General features: G+C 40.9%; 1 protein-coding gene across 1 annotated transcript; it reads left to right on the forward strand.

Annotated features, from left to right (window-relative positions):
- Nucleotides 1-22,993, forward strand: LOC124282721 (endoplasmic reticulum-Golgi intermediate compartment protein 2-like). The gene is made up of 11 exons (XM_046718742.1): nt 1-462; nt 1,108-1,216; nt 1,976-2,022; nt 2,684-2,900; nt 4,008-4,103; nt 5,895-5,953; nt 9,129-9,227; nt 19,589-19,686; nt 22,164-22,213; nt 22,278-22,405; nt 22,715-22,993. Exons 1-11 carry the CDS (start codon nt 348-350, stop codon nt 22,894-22,896), a joined length of 1,200 nt encoding a protein of 399 aa, XP_046574698.1. The 5' UTR covers nt 1-347; the 3' UTR covers nt 22,897-22,993.
- Nucleotides 22,994-24,318: the final 1,325 nt, after the last annotated feature.

Below are 24,318 nucleotides of genomic sequence, written 5' to 3' on the forward strand. Positions count from 1 at the left end.
CTTCCGGTTAACAATACACGTCGATTGACGTGCGATGTTTTCAATGGCTAACTATCCAGAATCTGGCTTGTGTAGCTCTTTGGGTCGATATTCTGAAATGGAGAATGCATTGTGTGCATGAGTTCAATTAATTTATAATTAGAAGCTGATATAACCAAAATTGCGTATTTGCACCGTAGTTGTAGCATTCTCCAAGCATTCGATTTCACAAAATCTTATCAATGGAATTATAGTGATGAATTATAGACGGACCTGAGTATTTTCAGCTGTATATATCCAGATGTAACTGCTTTGCCTCTTACTGCCATTCTCTTGTCGTTCATATCCGTGACACAATTTGAGTGATAATGAGGCGCCTTAATGTTGCAAGTAAGAGCAAGGCACTGAAAGTTGTGAAAGAACTTGATGCCTTTCCCAAAGTTCCAGAAAGTTACAAAGAAACAACAGCCACTGGTGGAGGATGTAAGTTTCAAATATTTTTCAGTTATTTTCTTCTGATTTTGTTTCACCTTACCATAATTTAATATAACAATTGGTGCATATATGCATTGTCTACTGACCTACATTATAGGAAGGCTAGATCTAAGGTGTTTGAGAAAATGGATATTCTTAGGTGGACTAGTCTTACACTTACCATGTTAGCTGATTCACATTTTTACTGATTGTGGATGCAATAAAACAAATAAATTAAATAAAATTTCCTTTTCAAGGTTTGTGCCATTAGTTTTTATATGAACTATACACAACAGCTGCCCAAAAGTCATTTGCCTATTTGCAGCCTCTTATTATAGTGTACACATTGTTACTGTTTTGGGATAATACCAAAACCAATAATTGCCTCTAGGTATTTAGGATAATCTTTTAACTGATTAGTTTATGTACACAAATTTTGATTTAGTAGAAAAGACAGTGTTTGAACTTGTTGAACTACTTAAGTCAGCATCCAAAAGATAATTATTTTCCAGTGAGAACTAGCTTATGACTCATTTCATGAGCACCAAAGGTATGTTTTTATACAGTTTGCTAGTGAACCACTCACCCCAAATATCGTTTTCCAGTTTCTTGACAGCCTTGTGTTCATAATTCATTTTATTTTCTTCCTTTCAGTATCTATATTCACCTTCATCATCATAGGAATTCTAGTGATCTCTGAAATCAAGTATTACACAGACACAGAGCTGAAATTCGATTATGAAGTAGACACAAATGTCACAGGGTAAGTTAAGCAAAAGATTTCTATGCCATATATGTCGTGTTGTTACAAGCTAAGCTTGAATGTCGAAGTCCTTGACCAGTGTTACCCATATTTTCTTACACCTTTGCAAGAGATATGGTTTTGTAAAATTTTATGTGACATTGTTTGTTCAATGGAATGGTTGGAGTATCCCATGCTTGTCATTGGCATTAGGTTATCACTGAGTGCTATCACTGTGCATTCGTAATGACTGTATTGCTGTTTTTATATATGTGGATATTCTACAAGCCATGTTTGGACTTCATTATCTTCCCTTGGTATGGTACTAGATATTTTCATCTCCATTATTGCCAAGAATCATAAACATGGCAAACCAATCCAATTTGCCGGAATGACACAGTGTAGTAATCACCGTGTGATTTCTAAAGCACCTGTACTAAATGGCGAGGCACCGTTGAAGTTTACCTTATCCTCCTTAATGCATTACTGCCTCAATGCAATTTACTGCTGTTGTTTCCCTGTTATTTGCAATAGCTTGATAAGTTGTTTATCCCTGTCATATGCTGCCTGCATCTAGCTGTGGTACTTTCAATGACATTATACACAATTCACATGGTTACCTACGTGAATTGTGATATGGTTTGTACAGATATAACACAGTGTTTAGCATTCCTTTTTGAGTGTGTAGCCTTTTGATTGCTGCTTTTAAGTCTTTTTGATCCAGTAGAAACAAGATATTGTTATTTTATGTGTATTATAAACAGGTTTTTTATTTTTCAGAAAAATCAAAATAAATGTTGACATGACAGTGGCCATGAAATGCAGTAGTAAGTATGCTTGTTCTGAAGTCATTGTGTTCAGACTAGGTGCTGGCATGGATAAGAATTATCATATGCGCAAGGTGTCAACCATTTTGTATGAAAACATGTAGTCCATTGTTGTTCTCTCCTTCTACAAGATGAAATCCTAAAATGCTAATTTGATTAGCATGTTTAAAAAATTAATTTCATTTGGTCATAGAGTTCTTGTCAAACTTGCATTGCAAATATGTGAAATGATAGATGATGATATGGCGTACTACTTCAGATCATGATGATACAATTACCATACATCAGTCTAACAAGGCTTTGGGCTTGTAATTATCATCACAATATTACATACATTACACGCTTTACCAAGAAATGACATATTATGAATTTGTTTTCCCTAATGTAAGAAACCTGAAAGTATATTATTTATTATTGGGGTATGAAACTCCCAAAAATTTCAGCTAGACCACAGGGCTGGTTAGATGTAAAACTTGCCAGCCCTGACCAAAACTTACCTGCCCACAAAAAATACTAAGATACATGTCTAAATTTTAACCCGACCGTTGGGAAGGTGAATTTGAAATCTGGCAGTCCGTGTTGAAAATAACCCGTCCCGGCAGTCGGGCAGGCAGGTATATCGAACGCTGCTATTAACACCTATTCTGTGGTTCATCTTCAGGCATTGGTGCTGATGTCCTTGACCTTACCGGACAAGATGTCAACAGCTATGGTAAACTTCTTGAGGAAGACGCCTATTTTGAGTTAACTCCAAACCAGCAGAAATACCACACATTTTTACAGGAAATAAACCGGTACCTTCAGGAGGAATATCATGCTATACAGGACCTCATGTGGAAGTCGAAGACACCAGCATTCCGTGGTGGTATGCCTCCCAGGTATGGTGCTGACTCAGCTTTTAAGGCTTGTTTTTTGATCAGCATTCTAGAAGTTGGCGAAGTCAAAAATGAAGCATACTTTGTGGATGACAACTTCTTGTTTATTGCGTAGAGCAAAGTTTCGATGTAGTTCTTACACCAATACCTTGGTAAAAGTGCTTGATAACGGTGTAAGAATCTACATCAAAAGTTGCTCTATGCAATTAGCAAGAAGTTGTCATCCATAAATAGGTATGCTTCATCATTAAGACTTGGTTTGCAGTTTATTTTAGAAAACTATAAACATGATCAGCTTAATGGTTTGGGTTGTAAGGGGAGGATAGTTTTGAAGACATGTTTCTCATTAAACCTTACCCATACTCATGTATTTCACCGAAGGAGTGAGTTTGGTTTTGCGCCGCTTTTAGTGATATTCCAGCAATATCACAGCAATGAACACCAGAAATGGGATTCACACATTGTACCCATGTGGGGAATCGAACCCAGTCTCTTCAGCATGACGAGCTTAACACTTTAACCACTAGGCTACCCCATCGCCCCTTCACCAAAGAGGAAAGTCTTTTGACATTCCCCCCAAACCGAGTTGATGTGCCGTGATAAAAAGTCCCTCCTTGGGAACAACAAATAGTGACACTATATGGGACTTCCAGGCCATGTCCCCATTACTCCATGCTTGTCGGAAGTTTGTTTGTTTGTTGTTTAAATCCTTACTCCGCAATATTCCAGCTATATGGCAGCAGTCTGTAAATAATCGAGTCTGGACCAGACAATCCAATGATCGATATCATGATCATCAATCTAGGCACTTGGGATATAACGACATGTGTCAACCAAGTCAGCGAGACTGACCACCCAATCCTGTTAGTCACCCTTCGACAAGCTTGTGTTGCTGAAGACCAAATCTAACCCTGATATTCACGGCTAGCTTGTTGTAAGAACTCACAAATAGGGGATTGAGTGGTAACAATGTTCGACCCAAAAACTGTCGCTCATGTTACCAACTTCTGTTTTTCCTGGTATGTTTCACAGGCTAGTATGATGTACCTGGAATATTGCAGCTTACTCATTATGATTCTTCAACCACTCTATATTTCTATAATTTTGCAGAGAGACAAATCCAGACCACGGTCCTGATGCCTGTAGAGTTCACGGGTCACTTGAGGTCAACAAGGTTGCAGGCAACTTTCACATTACTGCTGGAAAGTGAGTTGGATAATAACTTATATAGTCAGCAGTGATGTCTCAGTTGATGCTGTGTGAGTGAGTGAGTGAGTTGGATAATAACTTATACAGTAAGCAGTGATGTCTCAGTTGAAGCTGTGTGAGTGAGTGAGTTGGATAATAAGTTATACAGTAAGGGGTGATGTCTCAGTTGATATGTGAGTGAGTGAGTTGAGATAATAACTTATACAGTAAGGAGTGATGTCTCAGTTGATATGTGAGTGAGTGAGTGAGTTGGATAATAACTTATACAGTAAGCAGTGATGTCTCAGTTGATGCTGTGAGTGAGTGAGTTAGATAATAACTTATACAGTGAGCAGTGATGTCTCAGTTGATGCTATACAGTAAGGAGTGAGTTGATGCTGTGAGTGAGTTGGATAATAACTTATACAGTAAGCAGTGATGTCTCAGTTGATGCTATGTGAGTGAGTGAGTGAGTTGGGTAATAAGCTTATACAGTGAGTGGGAGTGAGTGAGTTGGATAATAACATTGATGTCTCAGTTGATGCTATGTGAGTGAGTGAGTGAGTTGGATAATAACTTATACAGTGAGCAGTGATGTCTCAGTTGATGTATGTGAGTGAGTGAGTTGGATAATAACTTATACAGTGAGCAGTGATGTCTCAGTTGATGCTATGTGAGTGAGTGAGTGAGTGAGTTGGATAATAACTTATACAGTGAAGCAGTGATGTCTCAGTTGATGCTGTGTGAGTGAGTGAGTGAGTTGGATAATAACTTATACAGTGAGCATTGATGTCTCAGTTGATGCTGTGTGAGTGAGTGAGTGAGTTGGATAATAACTTATACAGTGAGCATTGATGTCTCAGTTGATGCTATGTGAGTGAGTGAGTGAGTTGGATAATAACTTATACAGTGAGCATGATGTCTCAGTTGATGCTATGTGAGTGAGTGAGTGAGTTGGATAATAACTTATACAGTGAGCAGTGATGTCTCAGTTGATGCTGTGTGAGTGAGTGAGTGAGTTGGATAATAACTTATACAGTGAGCATTGATGTCTCAGTTGATGCTAGGTGAGTGAGTGAGTGAGTTGGATAATAACTTATACAGTGAGCATTGATGTCTCAGTTGATGCTGTGTGAGTGAGTGAGTGAGTTGGATAATAACTTATACAGTGAGCATTGATGTCTCAGTTGATGCTATGTGATGCTGTTGATGCTATATTGTGAGTGAGTGAGTAAGTAGAGTTTAAAGTTTAAGGCTGATTTTATCTATATTCCTGCAATTTCATGGTGGAGGTAACCCCAAAGTTGTATAATGTGAGTTAGGTTTACGCCGCTTTTTACAATATTCCAGCAATATCACAGCTGAGATAACCAGGTTTGGGCTTCACGCATTGTGCTGATGTCAGGAATTAAACCCAGGCCTTTGGCATGACGAGAGAAATCTGCAGACATAAGCCTACTCTACTGGCTAAAGCTGTATGACAGTTCTTCATTTTTGTGAAAAAATAATATGACACATATTGCTTATGACATGACAGATGGATTTAATGTAACTACTATGTATTTTGATAATAGCTACCTTCAGTGAAGCTTCGCTGAAGGGTTTACATTTCATTCATGTTCTTTCTAAAAATGACAATAGAAACATCTACTCAAACCTCAAAATTACGGATTGTCGGTTCCGACCAAGCAGGTCAAATATCTGACAATTATTTACTAGTTAGTTTCTCCAACAGTTTGATTGTAATTAGAGCGGTGTGAAAATATGTGGGAAAAGAGTGCAATATGTTTATGTTCTGTATGCTACTAGATCAGTTCCCATGATTCCAAGAGGACATGCTCACATCGCCATAATGCTCTCCGAAAGGGGTAAGATGTGTCTGTGTGTCTACAGTGTGTGTAACTGTGTACTGTGACACTGAGTATCGTGTGTATTGTAGCACTGTGTGTTGTAGCACTAATGTGTGTGTTGTTTGCTGTGGCACTAACCTGAGGGCATGTGTGTCGTATACCGTTTTGCACACCATTGTAACCTGCTTCCTATCTCCATCACATTCTCTCAACAATCATAGGAATGACAAATGATGATTTAAAGTTTCTGATCTTTTTCTGACAATCCTGACCGACATCTCCGATAAGTGCTGTTGGTTGGATGAAAATTGATATAGAACATGTAGTAATTCCCCTAGTAATTTCAACCTGGTAACAGTTTTCGCAGATTAACTCCTTCCTAAATATTATACAGTCATCCCTCGCAATAACTCTCTTCGCGATACCACGGATCCAGTTAAACTGCGGGGTAATCTGTGGCTCCCATCAAAAAAACACAATTCCACATCTTCACGTCACCGGGAATAGCATATCACCAAATCCGCTATTTTGCTCAAGTTAATCGTACTATGTACCATGTACTATGCTATTCTTTCATAACTGACTCTCCATTAAGCAGGGTTTTTAAAAACATCCTTGATTATACAGGTTTTCCTATCAGCAGTATGAGCTTTTGAAGCTGAGCATGACACACCCCACCTGGCCAGCGTATAATATTGTCATATGTGACAAATCAAATGTTGCCCATGATTGTTGACAGAGCTCTACTAATCACTGGGTTGAAGGTGTCTCCTGATGGGATTTACCAATAAGCATAAAACAAGTCAAAAACATGTTACAGCATGACTGGTCGAAATTGTTAAATAATATGTCAGTGTAAATGACGATGCTTTGTGGAAAATGAAAATTCATCATATAATTACTTGCAGTAAAGGTACTGGTGTGAAAAACTGGACAGTCTCCGGACTATTTTTGATGGCCGAGACACTGGTCAGTGCAAGCTTTATAGTAATATTCCCTGAAATTAGTGAACAGAAAACAATTGTGCAAGACTGGGAAACAGTATATTTGGCTGTGTTGAACCATTTTGTATCGAAGTACAATTGCAAACCATTTCCCATTAAATAAAAATGCCTTAGTAGAATTATTGAACGAAGGACTTAAATCTTCTTCCTGATAATGGCCTTCCCATCAGGCGCTTTAGAAACCATCTACTCTTCCAGAAGCTCGGTCTAGTTGCAGCATTATCAGCGTGTATGGCATTGTTCTTTGTTTTAATAACCTATTCTCACATACCACCCACTATAAGAGGTTGTATACTTTCTTTCCTCCTTGTTTAGAGCAGTGCAGATAAAGGGAGCTAATTACCACACTCACATGGCCAATTTAGTCCTTGTGAAAGGTAGGTTAGAGGAACGTCTCCAGGTCAGCCAGATCTAACCATCCTCTATATTTTCATTCTTTCCATTCTGGGGAGTACATTCTCGGTACTTACATTCCTTAATAGAGATGTAGTATATGTTTTGAATGTTCATTGATTTTAGTTTTGTAGAAATTTAATTTTAAAAGTTGAGGGTTTATGTCATGTCAAGGGGAAGTAACTCTATTACTTTTAGTGAGATAGGTTCTTTAATCTTTGTAGAGGATATGCTTTCAGCTTCCTGCTTCTTTTGCTTCTGCTTGCCCTATTCTGGTGAAGGACTGTGCATGGCATTCTAGAGTTGATGTAATAATGTTTGTTTGCTGATGAAAAGTACTGCAAAGGTTGCATTATGTGTCTTGGTTGGTCGGCACCGTTCCATGTGCTTGTGGGTTTCTCCAAGTGGTAGATGTGACAACTCTCACATGAAGACACAGAGTGAGTGAGTGAGTTTAGTTTTATGCCATTTTAGCAATATTCCAGCAATATCACAGCGGGGGGACACCAGAAATGGGCTTCAGTGTAGGGAATTGAACCCAGGTCTTCAGTGTGACAAGCTAATGCTTTAACCACTATGCTACCCCGGAGCCACAGAGCCATGATATCTATAACTGTAATACTGTTTATGTTGTGTTGTGCCAAACTCAATCACTGCTTTTGTCATATTGCAGTCAAGATCAATATTTCTCAGTGACACGTGAAAGTCATGGTTAGAATTAGAAGATAAAGCTACTCTGTTTTCAATTTTGCGGTCCTTTATCATTAATTTAAGACCGCTAAATGTAATTTAAAAACCGAACGCGTAGGTTATGACGTGTGGGCCAACGTGGGTTGTTGACGTCATGCCCGCTAGATCTAGACCCGGTTTGAAGTATGGCGGAATACTGCCGCTTTTGCGCTGCTGACAAATCTTCCAGCTTCGTAGTTTCTTCAGTGGGATTAGGGTCAATAATTCATCTTCAAACCATTCCCTTTTTGCTTCAAAAAGATCAAAGATGCTGCCAAGGTAGAAATTGCCGATGTCTGACATGTTTGTTTACAAACAAAAGGGTTAACGAGTTCATTGTGTTCATAATGAATCGGTCACTTTAATTAGCGGTCTTAAACTGCCATTTAAGTACGGTTTTGATGAGCTCTGAGCCAATCAAAATCGAGTATCACACAATGTCGTGCTAGAATTGCTCTTCAGCTACCCATGCATGTTGTCAGAGACGACTAATGGGATTGATGACCAGGCTCACTGACTTTGTTGACATCACCTTATGCCAAATTTAGATCGATGCTCATGCTGTTGATCACCAAATTGTTTGGTCCATACTAAATTATTTATAGACTGCCTCCATATAGCTGGAATGACTGACTGAGTTTGGTTTTACGCCGCTTTTAGCAATATTCCAGCAACATCACAGCGGGGGACACCAGAAATGGGCTTCACACATTGTACTCATGTGGGGATTCGAACCCAGGTCTTCAGCGTGACGAGCCAACGCCTTAACCACTAGGCTACCCCACCGCCCTCCATATAGCTGGAGTATGAATACAACATTGAATAACAAACAAAACAAAACAAAAGTTTTCTCAGTAAACATTTAATATAATTATTTGCCCATGGATACCAGATAAGCCCTGTGTTGAGAGGCTGTTAATCTTCATCAGTAACATGTTTTTGCATGTTGTATAGGACCAGAAAGGTTTATCTGTTTTCTTTGTAATTGCTATCACAGTTAACATACTTTCATTTGAACACTACAATTAGATATGCATTGACAAAAGTGATTTTGCTGCAACTTTCAGACTATAACTTCTCTCATCGAATTGATCATCTTTCATTTGGGGAACCAGTGTCTGGAGTTATCTACCCTTTGGACGGAGAACTACAGTCTACAAAATCACGTAAGTCCATCTGCATTACCATGATGTGGTAATTGTAGAAATGCTTCCCCTGAATCAATTTTTTGGTTAGAAATTGAAAGAACATGAATTATGAAAGTTTAATGGATGTTATTGTTTATTGTCATTGTTTGTAATGACCGTTCATTCGCCAACTGTGAGACACATCACCACTATGGATGACTTATAAGTTTCCATGACTAAACACTTAACCTGCCAGGTAAACAGAAGCCTGAAATGATATTTCTGATATATACTGGCATTTCTTCATAGTCCAGCAAGAATTAACCCCCTGTTGGATATCTTGTTGATGCTGTTTGTGATGGATGATGCTGTTTGTGATGGATGGTGCTGTTTGTGATTGATGATTTGTGATGGATGATGCTGTTTGTGATGGATGATTTGCAATGGATATGCTGTTTGTGATAGATGATGCTGTTTGTGATGGATGATGCTGTTTGTGATGGATAATTTGTGATGGAGATGCTGTTTGTGATGGAGAAGGATGGTGCTGTTTGTGATGGATGATGCTGTTTGTGATGGATGATGCTGTTTGTGATGGATGATGCTGTTTGTGATGGATGATGCTGTTTGTGATGGATAATTTGTGATGGAGATGCTGTTTGTGATGGATGGTGCTGTTTGTGATTGATGATGCTGTTTGTGATGGATGATGCTGTTTGTGATGGATGATGCTGTTTGTGATGGATAATTTGTGATGGAGATGCTGTTTGTGATGGATGGTGCTGTTTGTGATTGATGATGGTGATGGATGGCGCTGTTTGTGATGGATAATGCTGTTTGTGATGGATGATGCTGTTTGTGATGGAGGATGGTGCTGTTTGTGATGGATGATGCTGTTTGTGATGGATGATGCTGTTTGTGATGGATGATGCTGTTTGTGATGGATGATGCTGTTTGTGATGGATGATGCTGTTTGTGATGGATGATGCTGTTTGTGATGGATGATGCTGTTTGTGATGGAGGTGCTGTTTGTGATGGATGATGCTGTTTGTGATGGATGATGCTGTTTGTGATGGAGATGCTGTTTGTGATGGATGATGCTGTTTGTGATGGAGATGCTGTTTGTGATGGAGATGCTGTTTGTGATGGATGGTGCTGTTTGTGATAGATGATGCTGTTTGTGATGGATGGTGCTGTTTGTGATGGATGATGCTGTTTGTGATGGAGATGCTGTTTGTGATGGAGATGCTGTTTGTGATGGATGATGCTGTTTGTGATGGATGATGCTGTTTGTGATTGATGATTTGTGATGGATGATGCTGTTTGTGATGGATAATTTGCAATGGATATGCTGTTTGTGATAGATGATGCTGTTTGTGATGGAGATGCTGTTTGTGATGGAGATGCTGTTTGTGATGGATGATGCTGTTTGTGATGGAGATGCTGTTTGTGATGGAGATGTTTGTGATGGATGATGCTGTTTGTGATAGATGGTGCTGTTTGTGATGGATGATGCTGTTTGTGATGGATGATGCTGTTTGTGATGGAGATGCTGTTTGTGATGGAGATGCTGTTTGTGATGGAGATGCTTTGTGATGGAGATGGATGGTGCTGTTTGTGATGGATGATGCTGTTTGTGATGGATGATGCTGTTTGTGATGGATGATGCTGTTTGTGATGGAGATGCTGTTTGTGATGGATGATACTGTTTGTGATGGATGATGCTGTTTGTGATGGAGATGCTGTTTGTGATAGATGGTGCTGTTTGTGATGGATGATGCTGTTTGTGATGGAGATGCTGTTTGTGATAGAGATGCTGTTTGTGATGGAGGTGCTGTTTGTGATGGATGATGCTGTTTGTGATGGAGATGCTGTTTGTGATGGATGGTGCTGTTTGTGATGGATGATGCTGTTTGTGATGGATGATGCTGTTTGTGATGGATGATGCTGTTTGTGATGGATGATGCTGTTTGTGATGGATGATGCTGTTTGTGATGGATGGTGCTGTTTGTGATGGATGATGCTGTTTGTGATGGATGGTGCTGGATGGTGCTGTTTGTGATGGAGATGCTGTTTGTGATGGATGATGCTGTTTGTGATGGATGGTGCTGTTTGTGATGGATGATGCTGTTTGTGATGGATGATGCTGTTTGTGATGGATGATGCTGTTTGTGATGGAGATGCTGTTTGTGATAGATGGTGCTGTTTGTGATGGATGGTGCTGTTTGTGATGGAGATGCTGTTTGTGATGGATGGTGCTGTTTGTGATGGAGATGCTGTTTGTGATGGATGATGCTGTTTGTGATGGATGATGCTGTTTGTGATGGATGATGCTGTTTGTGATGGATGATGCTGTTTGTGATGGATGATGCTGTTTGTGATGGATGATGCTGTTTGTGATGGAGATGCTGTTTGTGATGGATGATGCTGTTTGTGATGGAGATGCTGTTTGTGATGGATGATGCTGTTTGTGATGGATGATGCTGTTTGTGATGGATGATGCTGTTTGTGATGGATGATGCTGTTTGTGATGGATGGTGCTGTTTGTGATGGATGATGGTGCTGTTTGTGATGGATGATGCTGTTTGTGATGGATGGTGCTGTTTGTGATGGATGATGCTGTTTGTGATGGATGATGCTGTTTGTGATGGATGATGCTGTTTGTGATGGATGGTGCTGTTTGTGATGGATGATGCTGTTTGTGATGGAGATGCTGTTTGTGATGGATGGTGCTGTTTGTGATGGAGATGCTGTTTGTGATGGAGATGCTGTTTGTGATGGATGATGCTGTTTGTGATGGATGATGCTGTTTGTGATGGAGGTGCTGTTTGTGATGGATGATGCTGTTTGTGATGGAGATGCTGTTTGTGATGGAGATGCTGTTTGTGATGGAGATGCTGTTTGTGATGGAGATGCTGTTTGTGATGGATGATGCTGTTTGTGATGGAGATGCTGTTTGTGATGGATGATGCTGTTTGTGATGGAGATGCTGTTTGTGATGGAGATGCTGTTTGTGATGGAGATGCTGTTTGTGATGGATGGTGCTGTTTGTGATAGATGGTGCTGTTTGTGATGGATGATGCTGTTTTGTGATGGAGATGCTGTTTGTGATAGATGATGCTGTTTTGTGATGGATGATGCTGTTTGTGATGGAGGTGCTGTTTGTGATGGAGATGCTGTTTGTGATGGATGATGCTGTTTGTGATGGAGATGCTGTTTGTGATGGATGATGCTGTTTGTGATGGAGATGCTGTTTGTGATGGAGATGCTGTTTGTGATGGAGATGCTGTTTGTGATGGAGATGCTGTTTGTGATGGAGATGCTGTTTGTGATGGATGGTGCTGTTTGTGATAGATGATGCTGTTTGTGATGGATGATGCTGTTTGTGATGGATAATGCTGTTTGTGATGGAGATGCTGTTTGTGATGGAGATGTTTGTGATGGATGATGCTGTTTGTGATGGATGATGCTGTTTGTGATGGAGATGCTGTTTGTGATGGATGATGCTGTTTGTGATGGATGATGCTGTTTGTGATGGAGGTGCTGTTTGTGATGGAGATGCTGTTCAGATGGATAATGCTGTTTGTGATGGAGATGCTGTTTGTGATGGAGATGTTTGTGATGGATGATGCTGTTTGTGATGGATGATGCTGTTTGTGATGGATGATGCTGTTTGTGATGGATGGATGCTGTTTGTGATGGAGATGCTGTTTGTGATGGAGAAGGATGGTGCTGTTTGTGATGGAGATGCTGTTTGTGAAGGATGATGCTGTTTGTGATGGATGATGCTGTTTGTGATGGAGGTGCTGTTTGTGATGGAGATGCTGTTTGTGATGGAGATGCTGTTTGTGATGGATAATGCTGTTTGTGATGGAGATGCTGTTTGTGATGGAGATGTTTGTGATGGATGATGCTGTTTGTGATGGATGATGCTGTTTGTGATGGATGATGCTGTTTGTGATGGATGATGCTGTTTGTGATGGAGATGCTGTTTGTGATGGATGATGCTGTTTGTGATGGATGATGCTGTTTGTGATGGAGATGCTGTTTGTGATGGAGATGCTGTTTGTGATGGAGGTGCTGTTTGTGATGGATGATGCTGTTTGTGATGGTGCTGTTTGTGATGGAGATGCTGTTTGTGATGGATGATGCTGTTTGTGATGGATGATGCTGTTTGTGATGGAGATGCTGTTTGTGATGGAGAAGGATGGTGCTGTTTGTGATGGAGATGCTGTTTGTGATGGATGATGCTGTTTGTGATGGATGATGCTGTTTGTGATGGAGGTGCTGTTTGTGATGGAGATGCTGTTTGTGATGGATAATGCTGTTTGTGATGGAGATGCTGTTTGTGATGGAGATGTTTGTGATGGAGATGCTGTTTGTGATGGATAATGCTGTTTGTGATGGAGATGCTGTTTGTGATGGAGATGTTTGTGATGGATGATGCTGTTTGTGATGGATGATGCTGTTTGTGATGGATGATGCTGTTTGTGATGGATGATGCTGTTTGTGATGGAGATGCTGTTTGTGATGGAGATGCTGTTTGTGATGGAGGTGCTTTTTGTGATGGATGATGCTGTTTGTGATGGTGCTGTTTGTGATGGAGATGCTGTTTGTGATGGATGATGCTGTTTGTGATGGATGATGCTGTTTGTGATGGAGATGTTTGTGATGGAGATGCTGTTTGTGATAGATGGTGCTGTTTGTGATGGATGGTGCTGTTTGTGATGGATGGTGCTGTTTGTGATGGAGGTGCTGTTTGTGATGGAGATGCTGTTTGTGATGGATGGTGCTGTTTGTGATAGATGGTGCTGTTTGTGATGGATGGTGCTGTTTGTGATGGATGGTGCTGTTTGTGATGGATGGTGCTGTTTGTGATGGAGATGCTGTTTGTGATGGAGATGCTGTTTGTGATAGATGATGCTGTTTGTGATGGATGGTGCTGTTTGTGATGGATGGTGCTGTTTGTGATGGAGATGCTGTTTGTGATGGAGATGGATGATGCTGTTTGTGATGGAGATGCTGTTTGTGATGGAGGTGCTGTTTGTGATGGATGATGCTGTTTGTGATGGTGCTGTTTGTGATGGATGATGCTGTTTGTGATGGATGATGCTGTTTGTGATGGATGGATGCTGTTTGTGATGGAGATGCTGTTTGTGATGGAGAAGGATGGTGCTGTTTGTGATGGAGGTGCTGTTTGTGATGGATGAGGCTGTTTGTGATGGTGCTGTTTGTGATGGAGATGCTGTTTGTGATGGATGATGCTGTTTGTGATGGATGATGCTGTTTGTGATGGAGATGTTTGTGATGGAGATGCTGTTTGTGATAGATGGTGCTGTTTGTGATGGAGATGCTGTTTGTGATGGCTGGTGCTGTTTGTGATGGAGGTGCTGTTTGTGATGGAGATGCTGTTTGTGATGGATGGTGCTGTTTGTGATAGATGGTGCTGTTTGTGATGGATGGTGCTGTTTGTGATGGATGGTGCTGTTTGTGATGGATGGTGCTGTTTGTGATGGAGATGCTGTTTGTGATGGAGATGCTGTTTGTGATAGATGATGCTGTTTGTGATGGATGGTGCTGTTTGTGATGGATGGTGCTGTTTGTGATGGATGGTGCTGTTTGTGATGGAGATGCTGTTTGTGATGGAGATGGATGATGCTGTTTGTGATGGAGATGCTGTTTGTGATGGAGATGCTGTTTGTGATGGTGCTGTTTGTGATGGATGATGCTGTTTGTGATGGATGATGCTGTTTGTGATGGTGCTGTTTGTGATGGATGATGCTGTTTGTGATGGATGATGCTGTTTGTGATGGATGGATGCTGTTTGTGATGGAGATGCTGTTTGTGATGGAGAAGGATGGTGCTGTTTGTGATGGATGATGCTGTTTGTGATGGATGATGCTGTTTGTGATGGATGATGCTGTTTGTGATGGAGGTGCTGTTTGTGATGGAGGTGCTGTTTGTGATGGATGATGCTGTTTGTGATGGAGGTGCTGTTTGTGATGGATGATGCTGTTTGTGATGGTGCTGTTTGTGATGGAGATGCTGTTTGTGATGGATGATGCTGTTTGTGATGGATGATGCTGTTTGTGATGGAGATGTTTGTGATGGAGATGCTGTTTGTGATGGAGATGCTGTTTGTGATGGAGGTGCTGTTTGTGATGGATGATGCTGTTTGTGATGGTGCTGTTTGTGATGGAGATGCTGTTTGTGATGGATGATGCTGTTTGTGATGGATGATGCTGTTTGTGATGGAGATGTTTGTGATGGAGATGCTGTTTGTGATGGAGATGCTGTTTGTGATGGATGGTGCTGTTTGTGATGGATGGATGCTGTTTGTGATGGATGGTGCTGTTTGTGATGGATGATGCTGTTTGTGATGGAGATGCTGTTTGTGATGGAGATGCTGTTTGTGATGGATGATGCTGTTTGTGATTGAGATGTTTGTGATGGAGATGCTGTTTGTGATGGATGATGCTGTTTGTGATGGATGATGCTGTTTGTGATGGATGGATGCTGTTTGTGATGGATGATGCTGTTTGTGATGGATGATACTGTTTGTGATGGATGATGCTGTTTGTGATGGATGATGCTGTTTGTGATGGATGATGCTGTTTGTGATGGATGATGCTGTTTGTGATGGATGATGCTGTTTGTGATGGATGATGCTGTTTTTGATGGAGATGTTTGTGATGGATGATGCTGTTTTTGATGGTGCTGTTTGTGATGGAGATGCTGTTTGTGAAGGATGATGCTGTTTGTGATGGATGATGCTGTTTGTGATGGAGGTGCTGTTTGTGATGGAGATGCTGTTTGTGATGGATGATGCTGTTTGTGATGGATGATGCTGTTTGTGATGGATGATGCTGTTTGTGATGGATGATGCTGTTTTTGATGGAGATGTTTGTGATGGATGATGCTGTTTTTGATGGTGCTGTTTGTGATGGAGATGCTGTTTGTGAAGGATGATGCTGTTTGTGATGGATGATGCTGTTTGTGATGGAGGTGCTGTTTGTGATGGAGATGCTGTTTGTGATGGATAATGCTGTTTGTGATGGAGATGCTGTTTGTGATGGAGATGTTTGTGATGGATGATGCTGTTTGTGATGGATGATGCTGTTTGTGATGGATGATGCTGTTTGTGATGGATGGATGCTGTTTGTGATGGAGATGCTGTTTGTGATGGAGAAGGATGGTGCTGTTTGTGATGGAGATGCTGTTTGTGATAGATGATGCTGTTTGTGATGGATGGTGCTGTTTGTGATGGATGGTGCTGTTTGTGATGGATGGTGCTGTTTGTGATGGAGATGGATGATGCTGTTTGTGATGGAGATGCTGTTTGTGATGGAGATGCTGTTTGTGATGGAGATGCTGTTTGTGATGGATGGTGCTGTTTGTGATGGATGGTGCTGTTTGTGATGGATGGTGCTGTTTGTGATGGATGGTGCTGTTTGTGATGGAGGTGCTGTTTGTGATGGAGATGCTGTTTGTGATGGAGGTGCTGTTTGTGATGGAGGTGCTGTTTGTGATGGATGATGCTGTTTGTGATGGATGATGCTGTTTGTGATGGATAATGCTGTTTGTGATAGATGATGCTGTTTGTGATGGATGGTGCTGTTTGTGATGGATGGTGCTGTTTGTGATGGAGATGCTGTTTGTGATAGATGATGCTGTTTGTGATGGATGATGCTGTTTGTGATGGATGGATGCTGTTTGTGATGGATGGTGCTGTTTGTGATGGAGATGCTGTTTGTGATGGATGATGCTGTTTGTGATGGATGGTGCTGTTTGTGATGGAGATGCTGTTTGTGATGGAGATGCTGTTTGTGATGGAGATGGATGATGCTGTTTGTGATGGAGATGGATGATGCTGTTTGTGATGGATGATGCTGTTTGTGATGGAGATGCTGTTTGTGAAGGATGATGCTGTTTGTGATGGATGATGCTGTTTGTGATGGAGATGCTGTTTGTGATGGAGATGCTGTTTGTGATGGATGGTGCTGTTTGTGATGGATGGTGCTGTTTGTGATGGATGGTGCTGTTTGTGATGGAGGTGCTGTTTGTGATGGATGGTGCTGTTTGTGATGGAGATGCTGTTTGTGATGGATGGTGCTGTTTGTGATGGAGGTGCTGTTTGTGATGGATGGTGCTGTTTGTGATGGAGATGCTGTTTGTGATGGAGATGTTTGTGATGGAGATGCTGTTTGTGATGGATGATGCTGTTTGTGATGGAGATGTTTGTGATGGAGATGCTGTTTGTGATGGATGATGCTGTTTGTGATGGAGATGTTTGTGATGGATGGTGCTGTTTGTGATGGAGATGTTGTTTGTGATGGATGGTGCTGTTTGTGATGGAGATGTTTGTGATGGATGATGCTGTTTGTGATGGAGATGTTGTTTGTGATGGATGGTGCTGTTTGTGATGGAGATGCTGTTTGTGATTGAGATGTTGTTTGTGATGGATGATGCTGTTTGTGATGGATATGCTGTTTGTGATGGAGATGCTGTTTGTGATAGATGATGCTGTTTGTGATGGATGATGCTGTTTGTGATGGAGATGTTGTTTGTGATGGATGGTGCTGTTTGTGATGGAGATGTTTGTGATGGATGATGCTGTTTGTGATGGAGATGTTGTTTGTGATGGATGGTGCTGTTTGTGATGGAGATGCTGTTTGTGATTGAGATGTTGTTTGTGATGGATGATGCTGTTTGTGATGGAGATGCTGTTTGTGATGGATGATGCTGTTTGTGATGGATGATGCTGTTTGTGATGGATGATGCTGTTTGTGATGGATGATGCTGTTTGTGATGGATATGCTGTTTGTGATGGAGATGCTGTTTGTGATAGATGATGCTGTTTGTGATAGATGATGCTGTTTGTGATGGATATGCTGTTTGTGATGGAGATGCTGTTTGTGATGGATGATGCTGTTTGTGATGGATGATGCTGTTTGTGATAGATGGTGCTGTTTGTGATGGAGATGCTGTTTGTGATGGAGATGCTGTTTGTGATGGATGATGCTGTTTGTGATGGATGATGCTGTTGGAGATGGAGATGGATGATGCTGTTTGTGATGGATGGTGCTGTTTGTGATGGATGATGCTGTTTGTGATGGATGATGCTGTTTGTGATGGATGATGCTGTTTGTGATGGATGATGCTGTTTGTGATGGATGATGCTGTTTGTGATAGATGATGCTGTTTGTGATGGATGGTGCTGTTTGTGATGGATGATGCTGTTTGTGATGGATGGTGCTGTTTGTGATGGATGATGCTGTTTGTGATGGAGATGCTGTTTGTGATGGATGATGCTGTTTGTGATAGATGATGCTGTTTGTGATGGAGATGCTGTTTGTGATGGAGATGCTGTTTGTGATGGAGATGCTGTTTGTGATGGATGATGCTGTTTGTGATGGATGATGCTGTTTGTGATGGATGATGCTGTTTGTGATGGATGATGCTGTTTGTGATGGATGATGCTGTTTGTGATGGATGATGCTGTTTGTGATGGATGATGCTGTTTTGTGATGGATGATGCTGTTTGTGATGGATGATGCTGTTTGTGATGGATGATTTTGTGATGGATGATGCTGTTTGTGATGGATGGATGGATGATGTTGTTTGTGATGGATGATGCTGTTTTATGATGGATGATGCTGTTGTGATGGATGATGCTGTTTGTGATGGAGATGCTGTTTTGTGATAGATGATGCTGTTTGTGATGGATGGTGCTGTTTGTGATGGATGATGCTGTTTGTGATGGATGATGCTGTTTGTGATGGATGATGCTGTTTGTGATGGAGATGCTGTTTGTGATGGATGATGCTGTTTGTGATATGATGATGCTGTTTGTGATGGAGATGCTGTTTGTGATGGATGGATGATGCTGTTTGTGATGGCTGTTTGTGAGGTGCTGTTTGTGATGATGATGATGCTGTTTGTGATGATGGATGATGCTGTTTGTGATGGATGATGCTGTTTGTGATGGAGAAGGATGATGCTGTTTGTGATGGATGATGCTGTTTGTGATGGATGATGCTGTTTGTGATGGATGATGCTGTTTGTGATGGATGATGCTGTTTGTGATGGAGATGCTGTTTGTGATGGAGATGCTGTTTGTGATGGATGGTGGATGGTGCTGTTTGTGATGGAGATGCTGTTTGTGATGGAGATGCTGTTTGTGATGGAGAAGGATGATGCTGTTTGTGATGGATGATGCTGTTTGTGATGGATGATGCTGTTTGTGATGGATGATGCTGTTTGTGATGGATGATGCTGTTTGTGATGGAGATGCTGTTTGTGATGGAGATGCTGTTTGTGATGGATGATGCTGTTTGTGAAGGATGATGCTGTTTGTGATGGAGATGCTGTTTGTGACACATGAAGTTGTTTTGTTTCAGATTTCCATACATTCCAGTACTACATACAGGTGGTCCCGACAGAAGTGAGGACGTACCTGGTCAATGAGAACACGTATCAGTTTGCTGTGTCTCAGAGGGTAGGTACTCTCTAACCTGGACAGTTGCAGACAGTATGGCTATTTTGGCATTATCTAAGGATTATTTTGAGAGGCCATGGTGCCCAGACTTCATGCCAATGTCTTTCCACTTTAAGAAGACACTAAAAGCCCCTTCATTCACTCATCTCATCATTAAGTGAGTTAGTGAGTATGGTTTTACGCCAGCAATATCAAGGCGGGGGACACCAGAAATGGTCTTCACACATGGTACCCATGTGGGGAATCGAACCCAGGTCTTTGGTGTGATGATCGAACAGCTTTAACCACTAGCCTACCCTTCCGCCCCTCTCTGCATTAAGGGTTGATCGAGTAGCCTAGTGGTTAAAGCATTCACTCAGTTTCGAATCCCCACATGGGTAAAATGTGTGAGCCCATTTCTGGTGTCCCCCGCCATGATATTGGTGGAATATTGCTAAAAAGCGACGTAAAACCATTCTCTCTCACTCATCAAAGCATCAAACAGCTGTACACGAGGCTATGTCATACTACAGATGACAAAAGATCAAGGTTATAAATACCAAATTTATAAACCTACCCTATCTCACACTATGCAGTTTTTGCTCCATCTTAGATCATGGTGTAGAACGAAGTTTCCAGCTTGAAAACAAAACAACTCACCCAAACACATCCCACATCACCATGGTTACCACTTAAACAATGGGGCCATACACCACTGCAATCTGTTTACTTACACCTGGATCTGATGGTTTTGCTTTAAGTGATTTATATAACCAAGGTCCTGGGATTCTGGTAATAGTGTCTTTAGATTTTAGACCTCTTTTGGGTCTGATGGAACATATTAAGCAAGCAATCGCTACCTATATGTAAATTATGGGATTTATTTGACGTATCGTGCTAGGTTATGACCTGTGACAAAAATGCTTCATGCATATATTTTCGCATTAAACATCGTGTCCGAGCGTGAAGATTGAGGCGGCGATACCGATTTGTACAGGGAAAGGGTTGACTTATACTTGAGTTACATGGTTTTGGCAAGAATTTAGAGGGTTGAGAAAGGGGCCCGACTTATAGTCGGATCCGACTTATAGTCGGTCATATACGGTACTTTCAATTAATTCTTTTAAACAATGTTTTGTGATCTGGTGACTTGTTAATCCCGATATTTCCTACTGGGAACTGTAGGGATTAAATGCACTATTTCAGCCCAGCTCAGTATGCATCGACAACATGGGTGGCCCAGTCGCATTCCTTAGACATTCACTGATCCATTCGTGACCAACTCGTGTTATTCCAGGACAAGCCGAATAGCTACTCGTGCCCCTCTGGAAGGATTTCATATTGGCATAGGAACATCAGAACTACTTCAAACAGGAACGATAACTCTATTCCTGTTTGATTCCAATGTTTCTAAAAATCACCGAAGCACATGTACATTGTATTGCTAGGTTGTTGTTTTTGGTGTTTTTTTTACTTATTTATTTTAAAGAATTAAACCTCTTTGATACAACTAAAAGAAGGAGAAAAACCTATTTGTTAAAAACATATTCTAATGTAATTATTACCAGCTGTTCACCTTATATTTCAAATTATGTTAATTTTCTTAATAGAGTTTAATCATCACAAATGGGAATTGTTTTATTGAATATACCAAAAAAATTCAGCTACATTAAATCCCAAAGCAGATACTCAAAAATGACTTTAAAATATTTCTCAAACTGAACATTCGTGTAACCTTGCTGTCACACCCCTGGTGGAATTTCAAATGAATTTGCTGAAAAAAATATGAATGACCCAAAAACAGTCAGACTGAAATATCCCCAGAGCTATGAAATATATAAGCCCAATGTTAAAGATTAGGGTTGATTAGTTACATACAAATACGATATTATTGTTTTGAAACTCGCAGCGATTATAATTTACATTTCCTAAAATTGGTCGAAGCGCACGTACAATCTCCATAACAAGCCCGCAAGATCGTCAGAAATACACTCAGTTGGACCCATGAGAGCAGTTATGTCAACAAACGCACGTTCGTGTTTTTGAATCTCTCACCGTCAATCGCATGATTCTTATCAAAAACTTCATACTAGGCAGCAAAATCCTTTTAGCGACGTTCTTTGTACTTTCCATATGACGATATATAGTTTTCATGATTCTTTAAACAATGACATAATGCCATAAACTATTTAAGTACTCGGGATTATTTTTATCAAAGCACCGCACTCATTTACTCGTGTTCTGATTGGTTTGTTGTATTTTCGCACATAACAAGTATCGAGTGGGGGATGAGTTTTCTTGGAGGTTACGGAAAGGGGTGAGTGGTGACGAATGTCACTGATCCTGCGTTCGAATCCAAGATTTGCCCCAATTAATCACTCCTTTGTCAGCACCCCACACATGCCTAAAATAAACTGACATGTCATGGGATGACTGATATACTGTCAACCAAACTCACTTGACCCATCTGTTGCGGTGGGGTAGCCTAGTGGTTAAAGAATCGTCAAAATCGGGTTCGATTCCCCAAAGGCAGCCATGGTGTTCCCGCCACGCGATAATGCTGATAATGCTGGAATATTGCTGGGATAACTCACTCACTCACTCACTCACTTGACCCATCTGTTTCATGACTTAAAGTCATCAAGTATGCTGATGATCCGAGTACGAGAGGAGCACAAGCCATACTGGCAGTTCATGGTCAGATTGTGTGGAATAATAGGCGGAGTGTTCTCTGTCTCAGGCAAGTCTTTGCTCTCTCATTCTCTCTGTTCTGTGACCCATAAAGATCCGGGTTACACTTGATCTTCAGTAACCCATGCTTGTCGTTAGAGGCGACCAACGGGATCGGGTGGTCAGGCTCGCTTGACTTGGTTGACATGTCATCGTATCCCAATTGCATAGATCGATGCCCATGTGGTTGATCACTGGATTGTCTGGTCCAGACTTTATTATTTACAGACCTAAGAAACTAAATATTGGATGTTTGCAGTTCCATTAAAGATTTCATGAAATTCACATCCTCATGGATTTACGTCTTCCATGTTTGCAGGAATGATGCATGGTTTGTCTGGATTTCTGGTGGATGTGTTCTGCTGTAGATTCAAGATGGGCAAATATAAACCGAAATCCTATGAGGAAGCAAGTCAAAGTGCCATGCCTCCCTCTCCATCCCTCTCCAACCCTCCACAAGATGATCCTGCTGGAGTGTCACTGCTTGCTCAGCCACAGTAGCACCATTTTATTCATTTTATATCCAATTTATTGTTATATTTTTTAAACTCTACTGTAGTTGTTGAATATTGGATGACAATAAAAGTGGTAATTTTAATTGGGATTTTTCTGGTTGTATATTCCAGGACGGGAGAGTTTAAGGCCTGTTCTGAATGGATCAATATGGCTGGAATATTGCCAAAAGTGGCATCAAACCCTACTCCGTCGGTCATTTACAAAACAGTTCTGTGGAGCAATGGTTTGAGTGTATGCCCTTACAGGTGAAGGTTGGTGGGGTAGCATAGTGGTTAAAGCGTTGGCTCGTGATGCCGAATACCCGGGTTCGAATCCCCACATGGGTACAATTTGTGAAGCCCATTTCTGGTGTCCCCCGCCGTGATGTTGCTGGAATATTGCTTAAAGCGGCGTAAAACCAAATTCAGTCAGCCTTAAAGGTGAAGGTCGGTGTTTCAGTGGGTTCAATCAGCTTACCACACTATACTAAAACGTTAAAAGATTGAACGAGTTATTGCCATATACATTGTATATAAACAAGTCACTTCTTCAGGTTCCGAAGCACTAAATGTGTATAGAGAGAGCTAGAGTCCAGATATTTGTGCTGGTCAAACTTCCTTCATGTGCTCCTGTATGTCCTTATGTGGACTAGTTCAAACAGCCACACGTACATGCACTGTATAAAGAAATACTTGCTCATGCTTTCATCCACAGTCTCACCTTGCTCAGCCCACTTATCTACGTGACAAAGCTGGAATATGTCGGCACAGGGGTGGAAATTACCCATTGCCCGACGCCCGAGTCCAGTGTTTTTTTCTGTTGGGCAAGCAAATTTGTATATCAAGTTGACTTTCCAATATTAATTATGTTGTTTATTTAAAAAATCAACAAGAAAATGGACGGTATAGTGGAAAAATTATCAGGGCAAGTGATTTTACATGTGCAACTGTACAGGAGTACACTTGCAATTTTAAAGTTATTTCCACCCCTGAGGGACACTGTCAGTTACTAGTTTGACATTTATCCTATAATTAATAGGCTTCTTGAAAGATAAAGCCAACGTGTAAGAACAGTATCCCTTGGGATGATATAATATATCAGGTATACTCTACCGTATGTAATCAGCTGTTGAATATAAACCGAGCTCAATCTTAAAAAACTACGCTGTCGCCATATTGGCTACACTGGTCACGTGACGAGCCGAGGCATATGCTAAGGGGCTTTCCGAGGAGTGACCACTCCCCCTTATATAGTCTCCCTGAATATATGAACATAAAGGTCAGGTAGGTGATACTTTCAGAATTCAGCCTTTGTCTGGGATTGAGTTGGAACAGACAATCAGGGATCTGGACAAATTACAGGGATAACTGTTATCATTATTAAAATAACATGTTATTGTTACATATTACATGTGTAACATTCTGAAAC

The sequence above is a fragment of the Haliotis rubra genome, unplaced genomic scaffold (genome assembly GCF_003918875.1).
Source record: "Haliotis rubra isolate DU_JTF1 unplaced genomic scaffold, ASM391887v1 Scf301, whole genome shotgun sequence".
Taxonomy (NCBI): Eukaryota; Metazoa; Mollusca; class Gastropoda; order Lepetellida; family Haliotidae; genus Haliotis; species Haliotis rubra.